Source organism: Diadema setosum, chromosome 1 (assembly GCF_964275005.1).
Source record: "Diadema setosum chromosome 1, eeDiaSeto1, whole genome shotgun sequence".
Lineage (NCBI taxonomy): Eukaryota > Metazoa > Echinodermata > Echinoidea > Diadematoida > Diadematidae > Diadema > Diadema setosum.
Window position 1 is genome coordinate 47,454,591 of NC_092685.1, and position 10,944 is coordinate 47,465,534.

The 10,944-nt window shown below is 39.7% G+C and overlaps 1 protein-coding gene across 1 annotated transcript; it reads left to right on the top strand.

Moving 5' to 3' along the window:
• Positions 1 to 2,503: 2,503 nt before the first annotated feature.
• LOC140236573 (protein kintoun-like) lies at positions 2,504 to 10,626 on the top strand. The gene is made up of 3 exons (XM_072316502.1): positions 2,504 to 4,387; positions 5,463 to 5,597; positions 9,235 to 10,626. Exons 1-3 carry the CDS (start codon positions 2,564 to 2,566, stop codon positions 10,150 to 10,152), a joined length of 2,877 nt encoding a protein of 958 aa, XP_072172603.1. The 5' UTR covers positions 2,504 to 2,563; the 3' UTR covers positions 10,153 to 10,626.
• Positions 10,627 to 10,944: the final 318 nt, after the last annotated feature.

Here is a 10,944-nt window from a genome sequence, read left to right on the forward strand (position 1 = left end):
CTATTTTTCCTTGGCTATACTATCAAACGACAGAAAATATAAGGTCTTTTGTTTTTTCGCTTGTCAGCCAATTTTGGGGCGGAAGTGGCAGCATAATGACCTACCTCACCTTAAAAAAAAAGGCACGGCCCCCTCACTTTGTCGATATATCGAATTTTCCTGGTATGCGCCGGGCCCCATCTGTATACTCATCCCTATAAGACATGGGAAAACGAATTCAACCCCCACCCAACACCCCCCCCCCCCACCTCCATAATGAGAAAGCTTACAATTCAAGTACCAGAAACTTAATAATTCAACAAAAATTAGGCCTATATAAGACATGCAAAGTGTTATATATCCACAGTAATATATATTGTGAGATATTGATCGATTCCTGTCAGGGACCGCAGGCTACGGTCGGGGAGTCGCGGGATGGATGATCAAAGGTCAGAGTGGTCGTGGTTGGGCCAAGGGTCATGTTCACTTTTGGAAAGTCATGGGGTTACCTTTGATTTTCAACTTTTCCTATCTTTTTTTTTTTTTTGACCAGCCAAACAAATGTTGCACGTGTGTGTGTGTGTGTGTGTGTGTGTGTGTGTGTGTGTTGTTGTTGTTGTTGTTGTTGTTGTTGTTGTGGTGGTGGTGGTGGTGATGGTGGTGGTGGTGGTGATGGTGGTGGTGGTGGTGGTGTTTTGTTGTTGTTGGTTTTTTTTTTGGGGGGGGGGGGAGGGGGCTTCTTCCCCCCCCCCCCCCCTCCGTTGGCTCCTGCATGCCTTCATGATGTGACAAATCTCATAATGAAAAATCTGAGAACAAAAATAAGCACACAAATCAACTGGTTGGTTTTTGGAACAGTTCAATGAAGGTTTTTTTGTTGTTGTTGTTGTTTTTTTAGTCTTATTTTTTCCTTAGTAGTTATTGGTCACAATGTGCTAGCTCAAATTTCTTCCTACCCCATTCCAAAACTCTTTAAAGTTTCATGACACAGTTGATTTACGCAACGTACATAGTGAAAAGATTTGTTCGTGATAGGCACCTTGTTGCATATTGTAATTCTGAAAAAAAAAAAAATGGTCCGGCATTATCGTATAGGTGAAAATATCACGGTACTGTGCATGAAAAAGAGTGACAGCCTTCTACCGAGATAACAAATATAATAACTGCATGAATACAACTTAAAAGACCACATTTTGATGTTGATTGTTATTTTTTAATCATGTTCCTCTAATTTGTGAACATGTGTATTTGTATATGAGATGATGATGGTGCACATGATATTCACAGAGTTTCATTATGGAGTATTGAGTTAATGTAGCCAGCGGTAGTGTGGTATTTGTACTTGTTTCATGCCGAGAAAGGTGCCAAAGAAAAATTATGATGGCGCCTTTGAACCAAACTAACAAGGACCTGGTAAGCACTGTCGGAAGCGCTTGTGACCTACGAAAATGCAAATGAAATGAAGATTTAAATGAATTAAAATAAATATCAAAATTTACAGATTCATTTTAGTTAATGATGTATACAACATGAGAGGATTTATGCCTTCATTGGAAATTTATCTCATGAAACATATACGTAGGCTCCAAAGATCGCTTTTATGCCATTATAACTGACTACGGTCATGATTATTGCTATTAAAGATTACCAAAAAGGACTGTACTTCCTCTGACAAATAGATAGCAGGAAAACTTAAAGCCTTCAAACACCATGCAGGGACACCATACTGTCGGGAAAGAATAATTGACAAAAATCCATAAATAAAATTTTATATCATTGAATATGTTTGTGTTCACACTTCATTGAACACATACTAGTAATTTGAAGAAACGTATCATACTCGGTTCTTCATAATTAAATTCATCGTGTTTTGTACTACAAACGTGTCTTTCAGATCATCAGACTTGCGCGATAGCTACTTAATCACAGCAAGGAAAAATATTTAAATACTATAGTAGGCTACAGCATGAGTGCTCTACATCCCGTTATGTAGTATTGCCCCCCCCCCCCCCCCCCCACCCCACCCCTTCCTGCGTTCAGTGCAGGAAAATCTCTTTGGTTCATTGCAATCTGATCAGTGTACAGTATTCAATTTTAAGCAAACATACTAGTAGGGGACGAAAAAGATCATGGATAGGCCTAACGCTTTAATTGTCTGTATTGCGAGGTGCACGAATGACAGGGATCATAAAATTCTTAGTAAACATGAATATCGAATTTCTTTCTTTGTGTGTGTGCGGTTTTTTTTTTTTTAAGTACCATTTTGAAAAGTTAAAAAAAAAGTCTTCTCCTTTTTCTTCTTCATCTTCTTCTTTGTTTCTTTGAACTCGACAGAGCCGGAATTACGGTGAAATTCGATAACACAAACTGCCCTCTACGGTTTGTTGTGTCGCAGGTAAACATAACCTTACCATGCGTCGGGGACGCGAGTTATGCGTGTGTGTGTTGATGCATGATGCGATACTTTATCACACGACGAACTTGTTTCGTTTGACTGTGTAGATTGTGCAAGTGATCTAGGGCTCGACAAACATCTCGTCTTTGAATTTTCTTGATTTTTGTTGGAATAACGATTACATCCAAAATGGCTTCAAGTGGTCCATTTGAAGGCTTAGATGTCACTGCAGATGAGGTGCAACGAATACAGAAAGCGCTGAAGAACGAAGAATTCCGCAAGCTCTTCGTCGATTATGCTAACGAGCTGGCTGACCCAGAGAACAGGAGAAAATACGAGGAGGAGCTGGCGGAACTGGAAAGATCTCGAGGTATGGACGTGAAGTTCTTACACCCAAAACCTGGCTATGTTTTGAAAACGAGCATCAATGGTGAGAAGAAGGCCTTTATCAACATCTGTAAGAATGACATCATAGGTAAACCACATGCGGATAAATCTCAACACAAGAACGGCAAGCCTGGCGTCCAGTGGTCACTGCCGTATAGTCTGGCTCCCGGGCGAGATGACCTTGATCATGCGGGCAAGAAGTGCGTGGTGTACGACTGCCTGTTCCATCCGGAGTGCTTTGAGCTCTCCATCAAGGATGCAAGATTTAGGACGTTAATGGAGAATACAGCCATGGATGGAATTGAGAGGGAATTTCAGGTGACGCTAGATCGCAATAACGTTAAGAAACCTAAGATGAAGTTCAAGGGGAAGCCACAGGCAACTATCATAAGAACTCCAAACCAACAGGGAGCAACTGGGGAAAATTCACTTGACGCTGTAAACTTGACTTACCCGTATGATAAGCCGAAAAGTAATGACGTGCCTGGTACAAAAGCAAAAACTGCGTCGAAAATTACAGGGAATAGAAAAGAAAAGACTAAAGTTGAATTAGGCAACCCTGAAGAAAGAACTGGGGATGGTGATACAGAGAAGAATGATGCATTTACTGAGCCAAAGTATTCCATTGTCCACAGGGGTCACTTTGACTTGCAGCAGTTTACCTATGCACGGGATTCCATGCCCAGCACTCGCCCACAAGAATTGATTGTTAAGGTCCAGCTACCTCTCCTCAAATCGGCTGCCTCCGTTCAACTTGATGTCTTTGAAAAGCGCCTTTTCCTTGAGTGCCAGAAACCAGTGTCGTACCGCCTGAATCTGCCCCTGCCGTACCCTGTCGATGAGGAGAAGGGAAGTGCTCGCTTTGACAAGAGCAAAGCGTGTTTGATAATCACCTTGGAGGTATTACCGCCAGAAGTACCAAAGATTTCCTCAGTGGCCCCTGAAGTGATTGAGACCAAACCTCTAATCGAGGAGATCACAGCTGAAGAAATGGTGACGACACAGAACGGCCCACTCTCTACCAGTGATGGAGAACCTACAGAGATTGTTGCGAGTAAAGAGGAAGTTTACAACACCAACATGTATGAGGAGATGAATGGTACTCCTCAGAGTGAAAAAGGAGAAATGTTTGAACCAGAGCTGTCTTCTGACAAAGTCGTAGATGAGGCACACTCTTCAGATGTGTTTACAGAACGTGAGAATTGTGTTGATCAACCAGCAGGAGCAGACGCTGTCATCCCTGAAAATCAAAATGACACGGCGCATCCCCATGATGCAGTGACTCCCAGTGATTCTGCTTTGCAATGTGATTTCTACCAGGCAGAAGACTGCGTTACGATCATCATTAGATCCACCGATATTGATTCTGAAAGCTTGACAGCAGTCTTGGAAGATGGTGGCAAGATCCTAAGGGTTTCTGCTTCGAGGAAGAGCAGTGAAATGGCTGACCATCCTCCTACAGAATTTCAGAGTCTTGTCATCCAGTGTGCCCCGCAGCAGTATTTTGACGAGGTGCTAGCAACCAGCGTGTCAAAAAGCAATGCTGTCGTGACGGTGAAGAAACAGGCTGTCTGCAGGGGACCATGGACAACTTTCAGTGCTGGTGTTTCCATGGAAACTCTCCAGGTTTGTCATGGAGATATTTTAATCGTAACTGAAGGATGCAAGCTGATGCTATGCAAGTGCTTCTTTGATGTGTGTGATCGATCTTTTGCAGTAATGAAAAGTTGTATACGGTCTGTTATTAATTTTGAATGTGATTATGGTAGTATAATGATAATAATAGTGATGATGATACATAAGTAGTTATAATAATAATATATTTTATGAAATATGTATAGACAGTAACTCTTGAAATCAGACTTTGTGAGTGAATAAAAAATCTTATAAGGTCACAATGAATATTTACCCCCCTCCCCCACATACACATAACACACACAACATTGCCACTCATGGTAGAATAATATGTGATAAAAGATGTGCCAAGTAAAAGAAAGAAATCCCTGCATAATTATGCTCTTGTGGAATTAGAAAGGGATGATTTACTGGCTTTATTATCAATCTGGCAGAAAGTCAAAAGTGTATTTAGAGGCACAGATTGTACAATTGCACATCTTCTCAGACCTGAACTACACCTATGACTAGATTTGCCATAAAAGTGTAGGTATGGACTTTGTACCTGCTATTTCAGCTCACACAAAAGAGCAGCAGGGTGCGCTTTGTGGAAGTTTCAAAGATTTTGCAATGAATGAATGGAAACAAAGTCCAGGGTTGTAAATATGTTTTCTTCTTATGCTACGCTTTAATAGAGTGTATGCAATGAGTCCATGAATAATGCTTTTGAAACGTGATTCTACAGGTAGGCTGCTAGAAACGAGCTTTGAAATCTGCGGTGCAAAGAGCAGTCTGAATTATGCCCATTGTAAATCGTTGTGGGAGTGAATGCTAGTATCATATTTTAGCATGCGTTGCTGGTACGAATTTTGTTGGATTATAGTGCAGTCTCTTGGGGGTAAAGTCATGAAATTTTGATGCCAGTCAGTGTTGATAACGTTCAGGATGATCTCAGGCTCAAAACATAGAAACTGTGGCTCTGGAACCTTGGAGAATCATGAATTTGCTCCGCCTGCTTATCAGACTGTTCCAACAACTTCAAGCATATATTCTGAGATTTTTACGCTTAAACCACTACTTCCAACAGGAAAAGATGTTCCTTACCAACGAGAGTCTGGAAGCGGTCTTGGAAGTTACGAATGATGCCCCGTCCAGTGGTGGACAATCGTTGCCATGCACTGTGACAGAATTCTCTGCACAGTCAGTGAAAGCTGAATTCCAGGTAAGCTACTGTATATGAATGTTAAATCACTGTTGTTTGATGGGGCAGAAGTTTGAAACTGAACCAAACAAAACCAACTTCAATTTTTAGAATGAAACTGGTATTATTTCAATTGTTTGTAAACATCTTAAATCTAGCCCATAGAATGATTGGGTCTCTGAAGTTGAAAACACTTGTATAAATTTTATTGTTATAAATGTTATTTTTAATCTGGAGGTCTGTTCTATTGTGCTAGGGATTTATTATTTAAAAAAAATCATTAACTATTATATGATGCAGTAATCTTGTATGCATTCTACTTTGTATTCATACTTGAATGTACAGCTTATACATTTTTACATTTTCAGACAAGGGATAGAAACACATGTACAGTATGTCATTTGTTGTGGATATATGGCAAATTTGTTATCATCCTACAACCAAGACAAGTTCATGTCCCAAGTGATTTGTTATCATGGATACAATTTCTTAAAGCACATTTCAATCTTGATGTTGCAAAACTGGTCTTTTCGTAGCTTATGTACAATGTAAGTGAACGTAGTGAGGTTAGAATTACTTCTATATAATTATTTCTATACAATATATAGAATGCCTCCCCCCCCCCCCCCCAAGAAGTGTATTTGGAACTCATTGAGCTATTATACATAACATCCACAGAGGATACAAATGAGGGCATTGATTGCATGAAAACTTCTAGAATGATTTTAAAACAGCGACAACAACAAAATTTACATGTTCACACCAGCTCACCCAACACGTCCACATATACTCACTACGCACAATCACAGTGTGATTATTCACAATCAAAATGTGAATATATTGCGCACAAATTATCACATATTTTACTAATGATTCATAACTACATATTGCACAGCATTCTTCATAAAATACTTAACTAAAAAAGCTGCCAAATTATACTCGAAACATATACTTTACGGAACATCAGAAAAAATCAATTGAACCAATATAAAAAATATAAGATGATCTATATATCTCCATTTTAAAAATATGTTTCACTCAATGATTCCATACAAAGGAATCGGTATTAAAAGAGTGAATCATATCTCCATGGATAACTCACGTTAATATTTTATACAGATGTGATTACGCAAGAAGATCTCATTCTACAATTTCATATAGCACTGTACAAGTACTGGTACAAGTGTGCAACAAGGTTGGGATCCTATGTAATAGAGAGTTGAGTGAAATCGGGAATATGTTATTTGCTGAACAAACGTTAGCGCTGATGCCATATCCCTGTGCATAATCAAGTAGTAATTCAGAAAGCTCTCAATATGATGGATGTATGTCGTACAACTGCATGTTGTAGACATTGGTTATTGCCTTCATTAACATACAGTTTATGTTTTGTACTGTACACCAGAAACCTGCACTGATGGTGGGTATGGAATAAAATTTAATGTGAAAGGTAGAATCAGTACAATGGGACTGTAACAGTGTGCCATCCATAATGATTAATTCTGCTGCATGTATATCATGATAATGAAATATAAGTTACTTGTAGCTTGAAATGATGGTCACATCAAATTATGCTGGGCTGGAGGACAAAACAAAAAACTGAAATGAGTTGCTTATTCTAGAAAGGCTGACAGTATGTACTGTTAAAGGACAAGTTCACCTTCATAAACATAAGGATTGAGAGAATGCAACAATATTAGTAGAACACATCTGTGAAAGTTTGAGGAAAATTGGACAATCGATGCAAAAGTTATGAATTTTTAAAATTTTTGTGTTGGAACCGCTGGATGAGGAGACTACTACAGCTTGTGAGTCATATGCGTACAATAGTATATAAAGAAAATGTAAAGATAATTAAACATATTTTCTCTTTTTTCGCATAATAAAAGAGCACTTGACTTGCCTCTTTCTAAAGGCAGGGGGAATAATATTACCCATAACATTTGTCGGTAACGAGTCGGGGGAATGTGTACTTTTTTCAAAAGATGAAATTTTGTGAAATTCTCTTTATATTTTCCTTATATTGTTGTACGCATGTGACATCTAAGTTATTCACACACTGCAGTAGTCTTCTCATCCAGCGGTTACTGCACAAAAACTTCAAAAATTCATAACTTTTGAACGGATTGTCCGATTTTCCTCAAACTTTCAATGATGTGTTCTACTAATATTGCTACATTCTCTCAATCCTTATGTTTGTGAAGGTGAACTTGTCCTTTAAGCTTGTGAAAATCTGCATTTAAATGCTTATTTCAGAACAACTACATGAAGTTGCATGGTGATTATTATTATGATTTAAAAGTGCTAGTCCTTGAGGACATTTTGGTGCAGCTTTCTATTTCAAGCTGTAATAATAATAATTGCATTTATATGGCGCTTCATACTGACGTTTCTAAGCGCACTTTGCTACTCATACAAATAGATTAGAAAACACAATAACATTAACAAAATCAGCGTTAACAGTAACAAAAGAAGAAGAAAGAAAAGACAAATACAAGCTGTAGTATTAGTAACTTCAATATTTCAGTTTCCATGCATACAGTGTACTTGTAGTCATCTTGCATACTTGAAAAATACTTGAGAATATCAGGTTATGTTTACAAATGTGGTGCATACAGGAAAATGTCTGATTCTCACCAAAGAGGTCTTGTGGCAGGTATTACACAGGTTTGTGATGGATGATTGTAGAAATGCCTAACCATTGTACAATGTATTTCCAGATTCTCATCACATAACCCTGTCTGGAATTAAAAATAAAAAAGATACAATCTGCACTAGTACAATACATACATTTTTTTGCTGCTTACAAAATGGACAAGTGCTTTAGTTATTGTATCCATGGACATTGAAGCCTCCTGAGGATAAAAGATTGAGGAGCATCTTGTACACCGTGCCATGTAACAGTCTCTGTATGTGTGTGCTCAGATACTAACCACATTCCTTGGCTAATTTCACTCAAATATAAGGTGTATCATGAGAACTTCTAGCCAGCTGATATTTTCAGTGACAGTGTCCTCAGTATCTACACTTTCTAAATAGGCAAAAAGATGATTTTGGATTGTGCACTTGCTGTGCTCTTCAAGCTCTTGAAGGTGTGCTATTGGTCAGAGAAGACACCCAGAGGTTTTTGTGGTACTGCTGTCATTGAGATGTCTTCCATATAAAGGTCAAAGGTATCCCTGACCAGATGACCATTGGCAAGAATGTTTATGAATGCAATAACTGGTTACTTAATTCAAATGTGGTATCGACATGTAGGTTGGTTACTCTAGGTTTTTGGTAATGCTGACCCTTGGTTTCTGCTCCTCATTGTCCTTTTCCTTACTGCTCCAAACATTTCAGGACTGATTTCCATTACTCCATCTTTAAAAAAAAAAAAAAAAAAAAAAAAGGGGTGGGGGGGCTTGTCTTCCTGCTAGCAGTACTTTTATTTAAGGGTTCAGTTCTCTTGTGCCGTTGACAACCCAGAAATAGAACGCCACAAATAATCCAGCTCTCTTTTGATTTTACAGCTGTACAGTCAAAAGGAAAATAAATGTTCATTGATTGGCAGCAAGCAGTTTTAGTTGCTTTGATCTTCTGGAGATTAACACCTAACTTGACATTGCATAATCTGTCATTTACTCTGTGATTTTGACAATGTCTGTCTGCTTTTCAGATGACGGATTCTGCATTGGAGGTTCAAGACACTGATCATGGAGATAACGTAGGAGAGTCCAAAGAGTCTCAGGACCCAGCCGAGTCCCTCCTTCCTGCCCTTGATCTTGGCCTTGAGGTAGAGGCAGCAAAGCAGGAGAGTGACAGCGATCCTCAGTCCTCTCCCTCCACTGCCTCTCTGCCATCAGGCCTCAAAAGTGCCTTGAGGAGCCCGAGGAGACGGGCCTGCAAGTCTGTCAGCTTCAGTGAGGACGTGCTGGTGGAGCTGTTCCTGGAGGGGCCCAACAGGACTCAGAAAGGGGGCAACAGGAAACGGGGGCGTAGGTCCCCCTTCTTCGGGCCCAAGCGTCGCATCGAGAAGCTGAAGGACAACTCATGGGAGAGCTACAGCGACTCAGAGCTGCTTCACCGCACTGGCGGGCTGGACGACGACGAGCACGAAGAGCAGGAGGGGCCGGAGTGGGACCTGCAGCCCAGCCCCAACCTCGTCCGCCAGTCCAGCAGCGAGTCTGAGTCAGGACCCGACATCCCGTCCTCCCCGCGTAACAAGGGCAAGAAGTCCAAGGGATCCCGACGAAGGAGGAAAGAGAAGGCGAGACGGGAGGCGAGTCTGATAGCCAACAAGGAAAATTCTGCACTCAATGGAGAAGACGCGAGTATAGCCATCAGCAACGACAACGAAGGTCCAGCCACGAGCCACAAGCAGCCTCAAGATAGTGAGGAGTATATTGATGAAGCAGACACTGCAGGCAGTGAGAATGGTAGAGAGCCTGATACCCAGGGTGATGCTGATTTGAGGAATAATAATGAAATAAAATCCAGCGATGACAATGATGACCTGCCCCTTGAAATGCAGGATCACAAAACGAAGTGTGCTTTTGAGTTCTCGAACCAGGTAATATTTGAATTAGATGAGTGAAGGGAATTTAATCTGGAATAAACATGCTGGGAAAGACTCATGCAAAAGTTTGACAACCTTTGTGCAACAATATGCTCTTTATGCTTTCTAAAGTAACAATTTGGTCCATGGTTAAGTGTTACACTTGAAGGCATAGACTCCACTTCAAGGAATCTACTTTAATACTGCATGAAACTTTGTAATTGAATTTTTTTAACAATTATAGTGTTACTTTTTTGTTCCATTTGACTAAAGGTTACATTTTGGTGAAATCACATTTGGAGTTGCTATGGAATACACCATCTGGAGACTGGAAATGAAAATGATTGCATTCACCATTAACACAGATTCTCCTTATACATGTAGTATGAGTGGCAAGCACACATTGTTTCATTAGCCAAGACATTTCTTGTGTAGTAGCATACTCTGTATGTCACATGAATTCAGAGAATGAATTTGTTTCAAAGATGCAATGCCATCATGAAATATTTGCTGTAAGAGGATTTAATAAAAGGGGACTTTGTCTCCCAGTGAAAGTTTTTTTTTTTTTTTTTACTAAAAGAGGAGAATTCAAATCAGCACACTAGCAGAAGTTTGCACAAAATGTCACTTTGAATGCCACAACATAGCAGCATTCATTTTTTTTTGGCGGTCTTTGTCTGAATTTACTCAATTCTGTCGTAATTACTTTGTTTCATTGCATCCAGTGATTTAAAGTTCCATGTGGGGTACATTCAAAGTTTAAGGTAGCTGCATGTAGTGTGTTTCTGAATTTCAGCAAAGCCGATATATATACTTGAATCAGGGCACTTG